At 48.8% G+C, this 19,473-nt stretch overlaps 1 protein-coding gene and 1 long non-coding RNA gene across 2 annotated transcripts in view; one reads left to right on the top strand and one right to left on the bottom strand.

Annotated features, from left to right (window-relative positions):
- LOC139440387 (uncharacterized) overlaps nt 1–2,257 on the bottom strand; it is a 40,580-nt gene extending 38,323 nt beyond the window's left edge. The window contains exons 1-2 of the long non-coding RNA XR_011650609.1: nt 2,207–2,257; nt 1,463–1,636 (exon numbers count right to left, since the gene is read on the bottom strand). This is a non-coding gene — a long non-coding RNA (uncharacterized lncRNA). The remainder of the gene's footprint in view (nt 1–1,462; nt 1,637–2,206) is intronic.
- VTCN1 (V-set domain containing T cell activation inhibitor 1) overlaps nt 401–19,473 on the top strand; it is a 53,239-nt gene continuing 34,166 nt past the window's right edge. The window contains exon 1 of the mRNA XM_024570598.4: nt 401–619. Within this exon, the coding sequence (XP_024426366.2) occupies nt 588–619 (32 nt within the window). The 5' untranslated portion in view covers nt 401–587. The remainder of the gene's footprint in view (nt 620–19,473) is intronic.

The raw sequence follows: 19,473 nt of genomic DNA, 5'->3' as shown, positions 1-19,473 counted from the left end.
TGAGGGCCGTTTTGAGTGACAAACTCAGTACTCTCGTCGCTTGACCCACAGCCTTTCTGAAGCCCCTCAGTGCAACTCTCCCCCAGGAGAGACACCACTAGTGCTGAGCCGGCCTCTGAGCATCGGCAGCCCGCAGGCAGGGGGACTCCCAGCCTCCCGCTTCCTGGCATAGCCCTGACACTTTGAGCTGCCCCAGTCCCTTCTTACTTGGAGATGAGACCTCTGTCCCTGGCGCCCCTCCCACAGAGTCAGGGGGCCAGACGTGTACTGAACCAGCCCGAAGCAGGGGCCTGGAAAGCTTCTCTGTGTCACTCTCTCACCAGGTCAAGGCTTGGAAAGGCGGCTCTGCGTGCCTGGCCCCTGGCTGGCCGGCAGCAGGCCTCCCCTGTGCCTGCAGGGGCATCTGCACAGCTGTGCGCTTCCTCATACCTGGGCCGTCCACAGCCGCACGCCCCACTCCCGGCCAGGGCTCATTATTTAAGACCAGCACACCCGAGGAGCTGGCTGTGAGTCACAGCACCGGCAGGGCAGAGGCAGCGCCACTCACCTGGCACCCCGGCACGGGGGAAGGGACCGCTCCCCTCACCATGGCATCCCTGGGGCAGATCATCTTCTGGAGGTAGTGCACACTTCTCTCTCCTTGCAGGTGAAGGGCACAGGGGTGGGCTTGGGGGCTCTGAGACTGCTGGGCTGGCCCGTAGCTCCCCACCTGGACTCTTATCTGATCCAGCACTGGGCTGGCAGGAGCCTGGCCAGACAAGAACCTAACTGAACTTGACTTAACATCATACCCCAGCCACTTGGGGCACCTGTTCAGGGTTACGTTGGCTCCGTTGTGGAGGGCTGACACCTGCTGGGACAGCTCTGGACTAAGGAGTGAGGGTGCCTGACTGGGAGCTGCACTCAGACACCAAGGCTCTTGTGGGGGCACCGAGCAGGGTAGCATGGATGCTTGCTAGGGAGGAAGGGGATCAGCGACTGGGGGTGGGTAGGATGCAGGGGAGCACTCTAAATAGCCCCAGGAGGAAGGAGGGGCTGTGTATGCTTGGACCTTTCTCTGTGGATGCCATGTCTCTGTCCTGCTAAGTAATTCGCTCTAACACCCCCCCACCCCCCAGCCCGGGATGGGGTCTCTAGTCTTCCTGGGGCCCCTTGGAGAGGAGACTCCTGCTGCTGCTGCAGCTGAGAAAATAGGCCTTTGTAGGAGGCCAGAGGCAGCCCACCCTGGGGCTGGATGGGGTTCGGGGGAGACAGATAAAGGAACAGCAGGAGTGGGCTGTGTGAAATGCTGCTGAGCAGGTAGATCAGCAGAGCTGAGGGATGGAGAGCCCCACCTGCAGGAGGAGCCTCGATGGGACCAGCCTAACTCCCCAGAGATGAAGAACGAAATCCCACCCCCGCCTACTGCTCCTCTCACTGAGCTTCTTCTAGTCGCCTCTTTTCCCTCAAGATAATCACTTACCTTCTGGAAGGAAAGAGATGGAAAGTGAAGGAAGGGTTCTCCTGAAATGGTTGGTGATTCAATGTCACCACAACTCCTGACAGGGTGTGGGAAGACTGAGTGGTTTGTGTCTCTTCCAGTGAAAGGAAGAAACAGGGAGAGAGGAGAGGAAACCTCAGCTTAACAGGGAAAAGTCTGTGAAGAGATTGAGAGAATATCACTCCCGAGCAACAGCCTAGGAAATTCTCTTCCTAACATAGAACGTCAGCTCTGTCCCCGAGTCCACCTGAAATGGCCCGGCCTGCAGCAAGCACTGGGGTGGGTGGGCGCGGGGGGAGGTGGGCAGCACTGCGCGATGCACAGGGCTGTCCCTGTGCCCTGCGAGGACTCTGCCACTGGAAAGGCAGCAGGTGTGTGTGGGTGAGGGGGAGTTGGTGGGGGTGGCTTTCATTTGGACTCTTCTACCCTGCAAGAATGTCCCAAAAAACACTGACGTCAGTGGAACTGGTGCTGTGCCAGTACCTTCCATCCCCCTGCCCCGGGCTAGGTGCTTTACAGCAGCCCCCCTTAATCCTCATGGCAGCCTGTGAGGGTTCAGTACCGCCTCAGAGAGGTTAGGTCAAGTGCTCGAGGCTACACAGCCTGTAAGAAGCGGGGCAGCATTCACATCCAACCCACCTGACTCTGAAACCCACGCTCTGTCCCGGGCGCCCTGCTCGCCCCGCTCCCTGCCCATCCCAGCTCCTCCAGCCCACTCCTCCATACCTTGGTCCCATAGATGTGAAACAGTCCCCATGCAACAAGTGGCTCTGTTGTCCCAAGGGCTGATGTGTGGGCTTCTAATGATACATTACAACCAGCCTGACTGGTTTTGCAGGAGGATTAGCAGGAGGTGGGTGTTCAAAACGTGGATCCCTCTGCTTCAGAGACCCGTTGGAGTTGACAGAGGCTCCTGCTCTTGGCCCCGGATTAGCTCTTCACGCTCTACAGTTGCCAACGCAGTAATCAGCAGACCCTTTGTGCAAAGGGTCAGCAGATCCTCTGTGCAAAGGGCCACCAGGAAGAGGGTCAATGGGCAGGCTTGCTGGGAAGCAGGGTCTGGAGAACGCGTCCCAGGGAAGCAGGTGGAGCCCACCTGGGGGGACCTGGCGTCCACAGTTGGCCCTAACCAACCCTCTGTCTTTGCCATAATTCCTTAATTCATAATAATACTGTAGTTAAAGTGATCGTGGCCGTTGGTGCAGTAGGAGAGCTCATGGGAGGGCCTGCCGTGCTCTGTGGACCCAGTGGGTTATTCTCCTAAATAATTACGACAGAGCTCACAACCTTCAAACCCCATGCTCAAATGCATGCCCCAAAGGGACAGAAGGCTGGAGTGCAGGTTCCACTGTGCCTGGCCTTTGTGGGACATTTACAAGCTGTGTGGTCAAAACTCCACTCCCCTTTCCCATCACGGCAGTCAGTGGGCACAGCCCTCACCCAGGGAACATTTGCTGAGTGTCTGCTAGGAGTCCAGGGTGGACAAGTCAGGATCTCTGCTTTGTAACGGTTATGTTCTGGTCAACAGCAGTAACTGGGCACTTACTATGTGCTGGGCATTGCACCAGGTCCTGTGGCAAAGATGACTCAGACCCTGACAAGACTACAGGCTAACGGGGAGAAAGGTTACCAAACAGGTTACTCCGTAGATGTTCACAGATCATGAGACAGTCAGGGCAAGATGCGCTTCCCTACCTGGAGGCTTTCAGGAAGGTTTCCTGACCCAGGTGATGGCTGGACTGTCTTTTTATTAGGCGGGGGCGGGGTTGGGGGAGGTGCTAAGTCCTGAAGGGTGAGGTGGTGTGATCCAGGCACAGAAGGGTGGGAAGGACATTCCAGGGCACAGGTGGCAAACACTAGGCGTGCGGGCTGAATCCGGCCCTCCACCTTGTTCTGTCCAGCCCGGCACCTTGTTTCTACCTGGTGGCAGCACCAAGCTCTCACTTAACTGTTAAGGGGTAGTTACATTTATACAGTCCTAAAATTACATTCGGCCCTTTGAAGGCAACCTCAAGGGTGATGTGGCCCCCGGTGAGAATGAGTTTGACACCCCTGCTCTAGGGCCTAGAGTCTAGGCAAAGGAATTGGCTAGAATAAGATAGAACTGGATAGAATAGGATAGGCTAGGATAATAGAATAAAACTCATGAGCTCCCACCGGGGGCTGGAAAGCTACGAGCTACTCTGTCATCATCAGAGCCTGAAGCTTCAGGCAGGGAGATTGAAGGCTCTCGAGCAGGGGACTCCTGCTGGTTTCCCTCTGTGGTGGGTCATCCAGAGGCAGCGTGGAGGATGGCTATGAGGACAGGGAGCCAGGAGGCAGGCAAGGACAACCGCAGGAGAACAGATGCAGTCAGAAACAGAAGGAATGATGAGGACCTGAAGTTGAGAATGATAGCAGGGATCCAGAGGAAGACAAGCTATTTAAGAAACATTTAGGACTTAAAACTGGGGATATTTAATCAGTGAATGGAGGGGCAGGCAGCAGAGGGTGAGGCATAGGGCGGACCCTGGAAGACGCCCATGTTTCTGGATTGGGCAGAGTGAGCTGGGGCAGGAGAGGAGAGATGAGAGTTAGTTAACTTCGGCACGTGCTGACTTTGAGGTTCCCCTGGGACTTCTCAGTGGAGATGCTCAGTGGGCATGGGGAGGTTTGAGGATGAAACAGGGAGAGGTCAGGCCTGGAGATACCACTCTGAGAGTCGATGACCTGGGGTGTCTTCTAAGGAAAGGAGAAGGGCCTGGGATGGGAAACTAAAGGACACTAGCAGTCAATGGTGGGCAGATGAAGCAGAGTCAAAGAAAGTGCTGGGAGTAAATGGTGGGAGAGGTAGGAAGAGATCAAGAAAAGTCTCATGGACCTCAACACAGCAGACTTTCGTGGAGCTCGCAGAGCTGGTGGGGGTGTCATACGGGCCCAGTCTATGCTGGCACTGAAGGGGAGATCCGGTCCGGACAAAACCACGGCCTATGCAGCACTTAAGCAGAACTCTTATGGCTTTGCCTAGAAAGTGAGGAAGACATGCTACCAAGTAGCCCTTGCACCCAAATGAGGCCAAGAAGGAGCGAAGATCCTCTAAGTCTAGGCTGAAGGAGGGCTCGTGGTCGCATTGAACATGAACAGTCAGCAAAGAATACCATGTAGCTGTAACATCTGGTAGCTAGCTCTCCTTGTGGAAAGCAGAGCTACCAGTTAAAACAGAAGTGAGGCCCAGTTGGCATGGATTTCAAATTGCTATTCTGCCATCCTTCCTTCCTCCCATCTCCCCCTGCCTTATTTCCTTCCTCCCTCCCTTTTCCCTGGATTCTTTATCTGTCCCACTCTGGCTCTTCTGTCTGAAGAGAGCTCTTTGGAGCATTTAAAATTGGGGAAAACGACCCATGAGAATGGGACTGATGAAGATCCATCGAAGGAAGAAAGCCACAGGGTGGGGAATGAGCAGGAATCCTCCTACCAGAGAAAGGTGGATGAAAGAGAATGAGGAGGGCTAGAACAAGGGAGGCTCGGGGAGCTTTGCTCATTTGGGAATCTCGGTTTCCCGTTGCCCCAGGGTTTCAAGCTGGTGCCTGGACCAGTCATACCAGACCTTGGTGGCCAGAGACAAGGATGTTTGGCAACCCAATGAAAGTTCACCTGGTGAGAAAATCTTATCTCCAAAGGGAGATCTCAGCACAGACCACGCTGACCCTTGAAACCCCAGTGAGATATAAGAAGACAGGCCCAACTTTCAGACTCTCTAAACCTAGAAAATCTGAGCCTTCAGGGCCTTTGGAGCCCATTCCCATGCACAGGACAGAGAGGTGGACAATGAGATGAACTGCACATTGGAAGAAACACTTAAACAGGTGGCACCGGGTTCCCGTCCCATCAGGAGCACACTATGGTCTGAGCACGGTTCCCTTTCCCCACCTTCACCTGCTGCAATACTGCGCAGTTCTTTCACCATTCGCCCGAATGCCACTTCCACTTGAAGTCTTCCTGGATCTTTCTAGTTGCCATAATTGCTGCTTTTACATTTGCAGTTGGCCATGTTGATGAATAGCTATCTGTGACGGTGCCTTTTCCCTCGGCGGGGTTGGGAGGGTCGGGGTTTCCCTCCGCCGTGTTCCTTGTCCTATGGGGACAGTGCAGCACCAGGGCTGTGCATCTGGGACCTGGAACCAGACTGCATCAGAGGTTCAGATCCTCACGTCCCCTTGAACGCTCAACCTCTATGAGCCTCAATTTCCCTGCCAATAAGACGAGTCTGATAAGAGAACCTGACCCTAGGGGCGTGTGAACGTGGCGATTACGTGCTTGGCACACCCTAAGAGCTATTACTAGAGTCTGTTTGCAACTCCCTCCAAGGCCTGGTTTGTGGCTGGTTCTCCATAAGAATTTGTTCTCCACGACTCCAAAACTCCACGGACTGAAATAGATGTTTTAGTAAGGATATGCTCTGGATAAAGTGCCACTGGGGTCCCTTCAAGGGAGTTAACCCTTAACAACTCCTGGAGGATACTCATAGATACCCAGATTCTCATTTTGAAACCGCCCCCCTTTTGTTGTGTATGCGTCTGAGACACTCCTTCTCTAAACCTGCCGACGACTGGGGTTAGAATAAAGGTCTGGCCCTGCCGATGTGACGCATTAGGCCTGGCGAGTGAGCCTGCCAGGTCCTTGTGTACACGAGCTCGGTGTCGGCACCTTCCTGATGGGGCCTCGCTGACATCAAGAGCCACAGTCTTCAGGAGCAGCAAGAGCTATGCAGCCATGACCAAGCACTGGGCACTAGTTAATTAGCTAAACTGCCTCATGCTCCTAACTAACCCCATTTCATAGACGCAAATGTTGAGCAGCAAGATGACTTGCTCCGTGTTGCCAGCCAGCCAAAGGCAGGAACCGACAAGTTCCTACCTAGGTCTTGAACTGCGTTGCATGAGAAAATCATCTTTCTAATCAGCTCTGCTTCACCTCCTGCCACTTAAAGCAGGACCCATCTCATCACTGGCAAAACTCCCTTCCTCTGGGACCAGTGACTGCCAGGGCCAAGCAGGGCTGAGCCCCTGAGTTATTAGCTGTCTGTTGTTTCAGGTAGCTGCTCCAGACGAGTGAGTGTGGGAGTAAGAAGTAACTGAAACTCAGTGAAAATTATGTATTTTCAGAGCTTAAAAATTCAGAAAGTCAGTACACCCACTCATCACTGGGATAATAAAAAATTAGTTGTGCAGCTTGCTCAAGGGCCATCCATTAAAAATGGGTGGAACAGAGCCATTGCAATGATCTTACATTGTCCATGGGCCTAGCAAAAAAACTGTGTTGGGCCCCGGCTGACCATGATTTACCCAGACCTGAAGGACCCTAAATCTGAGACCACATTTACCTTTGACACAGGAAGAAGTGGGAATGATGCGGACACTGGAGTCAGAGTGACCTGTGTTCACACCCCAGCTCTCACTTCCCAGCTGCCCAGCCTTGAGGAAGTCACTTAACCTCTCTGTGTCTTCATTTCCTCCACGGTAAATTACGATTGGCAATGGTACCCACCTCACAGAGCTGTCGTGAAGGCTAAATGAGTTCATACACGTAAAGAGTTCAGAGCAGCACCGCACGCATACGTAGTTTGCCTTTACGTGTCAGTTCCTCTTATCCAACTGTTCCCTTCCATTGTGTTGACAGAGTAACAAAGGGACTCGGTGGGCGGGAGAGGAATGACAAGTCCAATGGGAGCAGCTGGGTTTACGGGATGTGTGTGTGTCTGAATTCGGGGCTTTCAGTGGACTTTTCCAGTCCTTGTTCTGGGAGAGATGAGAAAATCCTTGGCTGACTGAAGTGGCAATGCTCACTCAAAACTCCAAGTGCATTGTATTCCTGCAAACCAAAGTGAGTTGAAACAGAAGAAATAAATACATAAACAAACAAGCTCAGGGTGCAGTCTCCTGCCCAGCGGCAGGAGCATCACCTGAGCCTGTTAGAAATGCACATTCCCAGGCGCACCCTCAGTACCCACTGATTCGGAAACTGGGGGGCGCGGGGTCAACTGCATTAGTGATCTCTCTGGGCTCCTTGACTCCTCAGGGGAATCACAAGGATTTAATCCACACAGAGAAAAGTTTCACCTGGGATCGTTTATCATTCCGCATTTCTCAAGAAATGTGCTAAAGAGGGAACAGATGGGCCTTGATGAAAACAAAGGAAAAAACATGAAGTTCCCGCAGGTAAGAATCCAGGTTGTATTTCTCCTTATACGAGCTTTTCCCGATCCCAAACCATCTGCCTGGAATGTTTCAGATTTACTGGCGCATCACTTCCAAACTCCTTCCTCCTGCTCCCAGCACGGGAGAAACGGCAGGCCCTTCCCCTCTTCCTTTTTCTGCAGATTTAGAATGAAGAATTTCGGAGAATAAAAACCATGAAATATTTCAGAAACAGAGACAGCATCCATAAAATTTAGGGGACTTGAATTGTCTCTTTTGGCTTCCTATGGGCTGTTTCACACCTCTCTTCTCTTCAGTCTCAGATGATTATCTTGCTTTATCCTTCACTGAGAAAATAGGGGCCTGCAGACAGGGGCTCCTCCATCTTTCCCCAAAACTACCTGCTACGGTCATCCGTGCCCTTTTTCTCTGCCTCCCTTCCCGGTACCAGAGGATGAGCCTCGCTCCTATCAAAGGGCAGCCCCTCTGCGCCCTGGGTCCATCCCAGCTCACCTCCCCCAGCAGCCAGCATCCTCAGTCTCTCTCTGCTGCTCTGTTATGCTGGTCAGCATGCAGCCCATGTGTCAGTGTTTTCTGTCTTAAAAGAAAAATCCTCTCTCAGCCCCACAAGCTCTCCAGCCCCCTCCCCATCACTCTTTTCCTTTCTCAGCAAACTTGTTGACAGCTGTCTGGAGTTCTGATCTTGTAAAGGGAGGGTGATGGGGTTCCCAGCACAGACTGGGGCCCCGCTGCCTGGGTGCAGGCTCAGCTCTGCCACTTTCTACCCAGTGTTCCCCACCTGTGTGGTAGGGATGATCTTAACATTTCCATCACAAAGAGTACAATAATTATGTGGGGTAATACATATAAAGGACTTTGTCAGACACTTACTGTAAACCCTGTATTCTTCTGCTGTGACTCTCCTCCCTTTACTCTAGTTGGATGCTGTCCCCACTATACTGAGATACTGCTCCTGTCAATGTCAAGTCTACTGCTGACTTCTCTGTTCTTATTTTCAAAATAGCATTCGACACAGATGTCCTACCGCCTCCTTCTTGAAACACTGTCTTCTCTTGGTTTCCATGACACTACAGGCTCCTAATTTTCCCCTCCCCGCTCCTTGGTAAGGAAGAGGCGGGCCTTCAGAGGGATTCCCCACCAAGCCCCGGGGGAGCAGTAGCAGCTCCACAAATCCGCTGGCCTGGGAGTCTCTCCTGCTGGCCAGGTTCTACCTGAAGAATTCCCTGAAAATGACAGCCTGACCCTCTACCTCTAGCTGCTGAGGGGCTATGGGGGCGACATCTTCAGCAAGACTAGGGAGACACTTTCCCATGGACACAGCTTTATTATAAGTGAGAGCCAGATTCCCAGGTTAGCCCACAAAAGTCTATGTAGTTCATTCTCAGCTGTTACGGCGTGCTTCTAATAGCAATGCTTTCTGCTGCTCTCCTTTCCCATTATAAATGTACGCTATTTTTCCAACATTGGGGTTGAACGGGTTTTTGAGGCCTTGCTGAAAATCAAGTCATCATTTATAAATAGCATTGCTGTAGGATCCTGTTCACATAACCAACTAAAGTTTACATAACCAACTTAAAGTTTAGAAAATATTCACTGGGGACTGGAAATGCCTGTAGATTTGGGGATCTAAGTGGGTGGCTGGTCCTCCATCTGGAAGGGCAGGTAGAGGCACCATTCTAGAGGTAATGCTTTACCCATCTCTTGGGTATTTGGCCCCACACAGCTCTACAAGGTGGCCAGAGCAACATAATTTACCAAAGTCCTGGCTGGGCGGTCATCTGCTCCTTGACACGATTATCCCACCTGCAGAGAATGAGGAGGGGTATACTGGATTTTCCCGGAGGATATTCTGGTATGGACTCAAAGCTTAAGGAGAAACTGTTTTGTTTTGTTTTTTCACTGTGAGACAATGTAAGAACATCTAAGGAAATTTTGAAAAAAGGAAATGACTGTTTTCTTTTTATTTTTGCCCTTTTCAAAGCCAACTGCAAATAATTTTTATGTAGTTACTAATAGAGTGTGTATCCTTTCATATTTTGCTTTTTCCATGGAACTTAGGTATACTAAACTAAATGTTTGAAAGCAATTTTATAGCTAAAAAAAATCCCTGTATCTTAATACTGCAACAGTTTATACTGTAACATGCATCTCCGTACTTTACTCCACACTGGGCCAGGCCACCTGGAATCTGAGCCCCGTGGCCGGGCAGAGTTCCGCCATCTGCCTGCCCCCCGTCACCCCATTGCATCTGAACATTGCGGGCTCCAAGCTCCATGCGCGATTCAAGCACCTGACAGTCTGTGTTTAAGCATTTAAGACAGTGCGTTCGGCAGACTCTGCGACCGCCAACAAAATTCTCTCCATCAGAGTTCCGTAGTCAAGCAAGGCTGGCAGTCCTGAATAGCGTTAGACTGGACCATATGAAACTTCCAACATTCAATTGATTTTAACCTACAAAAATGATTATTTCACACAGTTCAACCTAGTATGTGCTCCTATGGGACATTCACTATGCAACGAGCATAGTAAAGTCCTAAAGTTAAAAAAATCTATTTGATTGTGATTGCCCCAGTGTTATAAAAATGTACTCCTTTAAAAATACATTAATATACGTCAGGACATGCTTTTGAAAACCAGGGGCTGAAGTAGTTACAAAAGAACAAAAGAAGGCGTGAACAGAAAAAGAGCGCATTGATGTGGGAGCCCAGGGCAGTGTCCAGGGCTGAGCAAAGGCCCAGGAGAGAAAAGGCAGTCTGGTCTTTTCCTTCCCGGCAATGCCCTCGTCTCTGATACCCAAAGGCGTCACATTTCAGAGCTTCCCCTTCTGCAGTAATTCCTCCGTGATCGACCTTCCTCCAAACAGGCTTTTTTTGTAACTGACCTCTGCCCTTCTCTGTCTCAGAAAAGTGTCGGGGGGGTTCGCGAGGTGACATCAACAGCTCACCCCATATTCCTCAAATGACAGGTACTAAATAACACGGGTGTTATTACACCTGCCCTCTCATTATTATAATTATTAATTAGTTCATCTTTTCAGGGTATGATTATCATCCTAGTTCATAGGTGTTCATCTAATTTGCTTACAACTGCGAAGCAAGTTAAGTGAATCTGGGTGCAGGGAGGAGACTCACCCTGGCTGCCGGTGCCTCAGGGACTGTCTCACACGCTCTGTAAGGAATGTGGACACATAGCCAGATTCGAATTTGTTGTTCACCAGGCACCAGAGCCAAATGTCCGAGACTGATACTGGAATTGTTAGACAGGGTAGATTCGGGTAGAGTACAGCGAGACAGTGTCTGGACCAGGACTAAATCCTCGGTGCTTCCCCGCCCTGCCCACCACACACACACTGCCCTCTACTCTCTGGAATCCTTCGCATGTCAGAGCCTTGCACAGGGTTGTCTGTCATTCACATGCCACTGAATGGCCATCGGTGTGACTGACTCTCTGTGCAGTGTCTAGGCATTTCAACATCACTCAGCACTCCCATCGTTCTAGCAGGTCCTAGGTGTAGGCAGGAACTACCCAATACTCTGGGGAAGTGGAAGATAGGAGTTGAAAGGTAGAGCGTTGCTTCCCAGGAGAGCGCAGAGTTGACTTAATTAAAGTTGTTCATTAAAACGGGGTGGAGTTTAGACGACATGAAGTGGGAGCCTGGCAGTTTTGTGCCCTGCAGCAGAAGCCACTGCCCAGGGGGAGCCTGCTGACAGAAGACACTCTTGACCTCTCAGATGCATCACTACAAACACGCAATTACCGGGAAGGGTAAGAACAAGCCCTTTTTGACCTCTCACGACATAAGTGGAAATAAAGCCTTTCACTCAGGCTTGCTGAAGGAGTAAACATTGATAAACCTTGAACAGGCCATGCCATCTTTCAGGTCCTCCCATCTCCTTTGTCCTCTATCCATAAAAGTCAAATATTTATCTTAGAAATGCAGGGGTGGGCACAAGTAGGTTGAGTTGATCGTGTGGGAAAAGGCTGCAGGTTATGATGATGACAGTAGCTTTATTAACTCTGTTTCGCACACCCACAACTGGGAACCTGCTTCCAGCTGCCCACCCGAGAGCAGTGGAAAGGGAAGGGCCTTGCACACCGGCTGCTGCTTCTTTTCAGCAGCACGATACCCTTGACTTTCCTCTCCACATCTGCGTGCAACCCTATGCCAGTCACATTAAGCAAGGACAATAAAGGGGCCTCCCAGCACTGCCTTGAGGACCTAGGTGACTGACAAGGTGCAAAAGATGATCATGCCCGGGACACGGATGGCAACAGAGCTCTCATGCGTTAGCTGACATGTCCACATCTTTCCCTGAGAAGCTGTCTTGCCCACCGGAGTAAGAGAGCTTTAAAAATGCACCAAGACCCACACACCCAGGACCTCAAAATAGAAGTATTGAAAGTTATGGTCTCGCATGCCCATTGTTCATTCCCCTGGGTTCAGCTTGCAGAGTCTCTCTCGTGTATCATTGATGTAGGCTGGCATTCTGGACCTCTCAGCCACATATCATGTCAGTTCAGAGGTTGGCCTTCTTGTGCGATCACCTCACCAGTCCCTGAACCCCATAACCATGGTCCCCGGTGCTGGGTTCCCCCCATGTGCCATTATATTCTGCAAGTTATTATTCATCTAACAAATATTTATCAAACACCTACCGTGTACCTGACACCACAGATCTTAGCATTACGGTCTCATACAAGTTACTGGGCCTACGGTCACTTGGAGTGTGGACTAGAAGGGGAGACGGCTAAGTAGACGCACAATCCCAGGGCAGCACGCTGCATGCCACCTTGGGCCAGTTCCCCTCTCCCCACCCTGAAGCTGCAGCTCCTCGCTCCCCTACCAGCCATCTGAACTCCCCGAAGTAGTCGTTTCTGTGTAAGCCTTTTTCTAGGACCAGCACCAGCTCCTGCCAAGATTTTGGGAAGGGAAATGGCAAATTTTGTATCTAATCCTCCCACTTTTGCCCATTTTTGAGGTTTTCTTTCTAATGTCTTAGCCTCCTTCTTATTAATTTACTGTCCAACACTACCCTCAGTAAAGTAACTAATATGTTCATTTATACCAAGTATCAATGACTAACAACGTAAAATACTGTACTACATATTTTAATTGGGAACAAAATCAAAGGAATAAAGTTCTTACTTACAGAGTTTCACTTACTATCAAGCTAAGGTGAGGGTTACTGTGGGGTGGAGAAAGCCCCAGAGGTGGTAAAACACAGGCCAGTTTTTCCTCCTACTCCTAAAGCTGCCTTTTGCCAAGCCTCCCTTTTCTGGAGCGACAGAGAAAACGGTGAAACATTCACACTCTCTTCTTTCTCCACCCAACTCGTCAGGAAAATCTTCGTGGTTCCTGCTAAGTCTCTCCACCTCCCACTCACAATTACGAATTCAGTGGAGTAAACCATGCAGATAAGAGACTGAAAGGGTGTAAGAGAAAGAAGAGAAGGCAGTTGGATTTGATAGTAGATTTCTGGTTTGAGGGAGAAGAGACTAGGGAGTGGATTTCTGAGAGAATTTTGAGGAAATTGAGGAATTTTGAGGAAGAAGGAAAAGGTTCGGGGAGCTAATAAGTATAGAAGTTGGGAAAGAGGATTTTTTAAAAAAGTTTCGTTGTACACTATCCATGCAATGCCTTTTGAAGTTTTCCTAGCTATCCATTGATTTTAGTTATAACTTTCTGTTGGATTGATATTTCTTTTTTTAAGTATATTTTACTAAGTATGCTATTACAGTTATCCCATTTTTCTCTCCTCTTTATTCCACTCCACCCTGCACCCCCCAACCTATACTCCCTACCCCCTTTTAGTTCATGTCCATGGGTCATCCATATAAGTTTTTTGGCTTCTCCATTTCCTATACTATTCTTAACCTCCCCAGTCTATTTTGTACCTATGATTTATACTTCTTATTCCCTGTACCTTTAACCCCATTCTCTCCCCCTCCCACTCCCTGCTGATAACCCTCCATGTGATCTCCGTTTCTGTGATTCTGTTCCTGTTCTAGGTGTTTGCTTAGTTTGTTTTTGTTTTTGTTTTTGTTTTTTGGTTTTTGAGGTTCAGTTGTTGATCATTATGACTTTGTTGTCACTTACCATTCACAGTTTTGATCATCTTCTTTTTCTTAGATAAGTCCCTTTAACATTTCATATAATAAGGGCTTGCTGATGAGGAACTCCTTTAACTTGACCTACCTTATCTGGGAAGCACTTTATCTGCCCTTCCACTCTAAATGCTAGCTTTGCTGGACAGAGTCATCTTGGATGTAGGTCCTTGCCTTTCATCACTTTGAATACTCCTTTCCAGCCCCTTCTTGCCTGTAAGGTCTCTTTTGAGAAATCAGCTGATAGTCTTATGGAGACTCTTTTGTAGGTAACTGTCTCCTTTTGCTGCTTTTAAGATTCTCTCCTTGAATTCAGGGTGGGGGAAAAAAAAGAAAAAAAAAAAAAAGATTCTCTCCTTATCTTTAATCTTGGGTAATGTAATTATGATGTGCCTTGGTGTGTTCCTCCTTGGGCCCAACTTCTTTGGGACTCTGTGAGCTTCCTGGACTTCCTGGAAATCTATTTCGTTTGCCAGGTAGGGGAAGTTCTCCATTATTTTTTCAAGTAAGTTTTCAATTTCTTGCTGTTATTCTTCTCCTTCTGGCACCCCTATGATTTGGATGTTGAAATGTTTAAAGTTGTCCCGGAGGTTCCTAAGCCTCCCTGATTGGAGTGCTTGTTTCTTCATTCTGTTCTGGTTAAATGTTTATTTCTTCCTTCTGGTCCAAATCGTTGATTTGGAGTCCTGGTTTCCTTCCCTTCACTGCTGGTTCCCTGTATATTTTTCTTTATTTCACTTAACCTAGCCTTTAGTTTTTCCTCTATTTTGTGACCATACTCAATCATTTCTGTGAGCATCCTGATTACCAGTGGTTTGAACTCTGCATCTGATAGGTTAGCTCTTTGTCACTTAGTTGTTTTTCTGGAGTTTTCATCTGTTCTTTCATTTGGGCCATATTTCTTTGTCTCAGTGTGCCTATTACATTGTAAGGGGCTGAGCCTTAGGTATTCTCCAGGGCAGGGCAACCCACGGTGTTGTTGTAGCACTGTATGTGGGGGAGGGGTCCGAGAGGGAACAATGCCACTTGCTGGGCTCTCACCCCACTTTCAGTCACTTCCCCCACTACCCACAAGTGAATTGGGCCTCTTCTGGTGCTGATTCCCAGTTGGGTGGGTTTCTGTACATTCTAGGACCCTATGGGTCCTGCCAACAGACTCTCCTGTGAGACTGGAAGCTTCTCCCACTGCCACAACTCCCACAGGTTTTTATAGCCAGAGATTTTGAGGCTTTAGTTTCCCACGCTGGAACCTTGGGTTGTGAGGTCAGTCTTGCTCCCCAGTTTTCCTCCTGGTTTATCCGCACACAGATGTGGGACTTGCCTGGTCCTCCGACCGGTCCTCCAGCCCCTGCCATGCTGTGCCTCCTCTCTGCCCTGGCTTGGCTGCCTGTCTCCATAACTCCTACCAGTCTGGATGAATGTTTCTTCTTTAACTCCTTGTTTGTTGGACTTTCATACAGTTTGGTTTTCTGGCATATCTGGTTGTTTTTTGCTGTTGTCCTTCCTTTGGTTGTGCGAGGTAGCAAAGCATATTTACCTGTGCCTCCATCTTGACCAGAAGTCGGATTGATATTTCTTTGACAGTGACATTGTCAAAAACTGGACCATAAGATGTCTGGGCTTTATATAGGTTATAAGATCTTGTCTCTGAAGCTAGACACTACTTATGTATAATAATTAAGAGCTAATTTCTAAATGTGTATTATATTTAGTTGCCAATTTTAATTGTTCACACAAAATCCTCCCCAAGTGTCATTTAAGGAGACATAACCCTGAAATAAAAACATGGGCTGCCTCATGAATATATTTTGGTTTAGTAGAAGATGTTCCAGAATCAGACGAACCCAGTTCAGCATTTATCAAATGTCTAGGATGAGCCAGGCACTATGTCTGACACCCAGGGGAGTAAATGTGACAGATATATTGATCCAGCACGACCAATAGTGAAATTTTATTCTCATCTTCCTCTAACCTTTGAAAGGGCACTCAGCAGGGAAATGCATGGTGACACTTCTGAAGCCTCCGATGAAAACCGGGCCTCTCCTTCTGCTGACGGATGTCCCCCTCAGCCCCTGGTTCCCGGAAGGCACACTTCATATATGACTCCCAACCTTCAGGCCCCTCTCCCAGGCAGTCCTGTTGGCTAGGACTCGCCACAGGTCTAGGATATCTGGCCTGTTGGACAAGCTCACATATTCCTTCCCTGATAAAGGGCAGTGACCTCCAGGTGCAGCTCTGTGCCCCCCCTTCTAGACTACATTGAATTTCTCAAGCATGACTTAGGCGCTAGGCTATGGTGTCCCCACCACACCCCAACTTTGTGCTTTGTATTTGTGCATTGGGGAGGGGGAGGAATATGTCCTCATAGCACAGGAAAAAAAAATTTCTCCAAAGAAATAGCTTCGCAAATCTTCTCTCCCTACTTTGAGCCCTTTTTTGTATCCTTCATCTGGTGGAGGTGGCTAAGAATCATGGAACTGGAGGCCAAAGATTCCCTTTTGAAATTCTATGTAGTAATGTGGTTTCTTGCTTTAGTATACAGCAACTATTGTATATTAGAACTTCAGTTAAAACTTTACATTTAATATCCCATTACACAACAATAAAAAAAATGCAAGTCCCTGTTCTTGAGAGATTTAGAGCAGACTAAAGGAGATGCAAATGTGTAAACAGATCATTTCAGTACGCTGTGACAAGAGCTGTGATAGGGAGATGCACAGGGGACAACGAGGACTCGGAGACAGCTTCTGACACACCCTGCGCTGCGCTCCCTAAAAATTATCTAGAGGAAGACCATACATGAAAGAATACAACATCTGTGTGTCTGACAAAGTGACAAAGGGAGTGGAAAGCACGTGATGGCTTCTTGGGAACTTCATGCTTTGGAACAAATGCTAGCACTGTCCCCCAGTGGCTCGAGTGCCTAGGGGGATAACTAAATTATAAGTTCTCGGTAGTACAATGTAATTGGTTAAAGTAAGTAGGGAAAGGATCTGTTTTTAAGGGTTTGAAAGGAGGCCCAGCAATCCCGGCAGCCAAATGTGAAAGTGGTAACCCTCCCTGAATCTGCCTTGCCCTATCATGGAAACAGGGCTGTCCTGGGACCTGGGCCGCTCAGACCAGTCGTCGCATTACCGTGCTCTTGGCCCACAGCGCCAGTGACAGAGGACCTGTGGACAGACACAGCCCCGGATGTTAGAAGTGGAGGGGAGGAAGGGGCCCTTCTCATCCTCTGTATTCTATCTCCTACCCAATTCTTCCTTCTCCTTTGCAATAAATACTTTGTACTCTCCCAACCCCCAAGGACAACATGAAACATGGCATTATAAAATTGCAAGGAAAACACTGAAAAAGACTGGTGGTGGACTTGTTCCTCGAATGCTACTAAGGTAGAGAAGAAGGGAGTTGTGGCCAGTTAAGGCCTCAACCCCAGTTTATGCCGCTGAGTGCCAGCACCCTAGAGATGTCCCATCCACTGGCCAAACAGGCATAACCACTGTACACACCAAGAGGGCCATACCATGGCCGCGTGCCTCAGAGTCCACAGGACTGTTGTAATTTCAGTAATGGTGCCTATTGTCCCACCAAGCCATTGAAATATCCCAGAAGTTCAAATAGTCAGAACCCAAAGTATGCCTGTCAGACCTCTCATGCCTGGAAGTAACACATGTGACCACTGCCAGGCCACATTTCCCATGTTTGGAAAGAGCACCCCATAACCAGAGACCATTCCAGAGCAATGAAGCAGCATCTCATGTGGGAAATGCCGCTTTGGCCCTGCCCAGGGTTTCTCCTACCCACTCTGATGGCAGCCCTCAGAAACCTCATCAGGGATAACGTGGCTGCTTTCACCGGGTAGCAGGAAAATTGCCCAGATGGAAAAGGACCCGCATCCCCAGTCATTCTTGCCTCCTTCTTCCAGGCCTCCTGTCTGCGTGGCACAACCTCATGGTCTTTCCTGGGTTTCTCAGCTCTGGTGGCCACTGGAACTATTGTATTTGACTGAAATGTGAAACATTGTTTCTGACTTGGCTTTGGATAAAATATACCTAGAAAGGGGGAGGATACAAAGAAACATTGTATATGCTATATATGCTAAACTAACAAAGCTTCTTACCCTAACTTCTTACATCTAAGCCAGGATTTGACTTGGCTGGTGCAGCTGTGAGGGCACCAGCTTTGGTTCCTTTCCTCATCTCCGCCTTGCTTAGGAGAGGGAGAGCTGGCCAGTTTCCATAACAGCGGAAAACTGGGGAGGCCCTGCTCCCAGGCCTGGTGAGGATCTCAGTCCCTAACGCAATCTGCTTCTCACTGTCTCTGGAGGAGACCTGCCCCTCACTCTACCCTCCATCCCTTTGGCCTTGACATTAATCCCACTTTGTATCCACACTCCCCCAGGTTCCTGATGAGGGCCTTGCCCTGGTGGTAACAGGAATGGGAAGTAACATTTTTAGTGCATTTGCCAGGCATACCTAACAGAAATTAAACACATACCATGAAGAAAGGCACCGAGTGAAGAGGGTAGTTCTGTCCCCGGCCCTCAAATATTTCTGACCTCGAGCTCAGAAACAATGCCCTGAGCACTAAAGAGAGGCAGTGGTGCCCAGCAATGTCCCTGGCAGAGGGCATGTAATTCAAAGTATAAAGAACACAAAACCATAAAACAAAACAAAAAGGTATACACAAGTCAAAATAGAAAACCTTTCTAGTTATCCTGATTGTAAACATCAGATTAAGTTCATTGAACCTTAACTTTGATCCCTGTTGGCCAGGGGTGGGAACGGTGGGTTGCCACCCCTGCTTTTTCAAGGCCATAGGGACATAGGATGGCCCAGTGCTGCCTGGGCTTCAGGTCACCCTGTGCTGGCCCAGGAAAGCTCTCTTTGGTTCATCTCTTGAAGCTCCTGAGAGCTTGGACCCGTGCACAGCAAAGCTTTATGGACAGCAAATTTGTGACTTGTTTCTCCACGTGGTTTAATATGCCTGAAACAAATCTCTGGATGATTCTCCCCTATGGTGAAATTATACATCTCACTTTTAAGTTTTTTTGAAATAATTTTTTTAAAGATTTTATTTATTTCTAGAGAGAGGGGAAGGGAGGGAGAGAGGGAACCATCGATGTGTGGTTGCCACTCACACGCCCCCTACTGGGGACCTGGCCTGCAACCCAGGCATGTGCCCTGACTGGGAATTGAACTAGCAACCCTTTGGTTTGCAGGCCAGCACTCAATCCACTGAGCCACTCCAGCCAGGGCATCACTTTTAAGTTTTTTATAGCATCATCTAGTAGTCCACTGGGCACGAAGGCTTCATGGTGGGGACTGTATTCTCTTCGCATCATTCAGTGTCTGTAACACCTGCTGGGTTCTGTAGATACACTCTATATCCCCCACTTCCTTCTCTCTTAGCACTTTGAAGATATAATTCCATCATTTTCTGGCTTTCCTTGTTGCTTTGAAGGGTAAGATATTAGTCTAATTGCCAGTCCTTTCTAGGTAATCTGCCTTTTCCTCTCACTGCTTTTAAGATTTTTGCTTTGTTCTTCTTCCTCAGTTTCACTGTGAAGTGTCTTGTAGTTTTCTTTTTATTTACCCTACTTATGATTCATTGAGATACCTGAATCTGAAGTTGGGGATCTTTCATTAATACTAAAAACATGCCCAGTCTTTTTCTCTTCATTTATTGCCTCCC

The sequence above is a fragment of the Desmodus rotundus genome, chromosome 12 (assembly GCF_022682495.2).
Source record: "Desmodus rotundus isolate HL8 chromosome 12, HLdesRot8A.1, whole genome shotgun sequence".
In the NCBI taxonomy this organism is placed as follows: Eukaryota; Metazoa; Chordata; class Mammalia; order Chiroptera; family Phyllostomidae; genus Desmodus; species Desmodus rotundus.
Note: the sequence above shows the minus strand (reverse complement) of the source record. Positions and strands in the feature narration are given on the sequence as shown.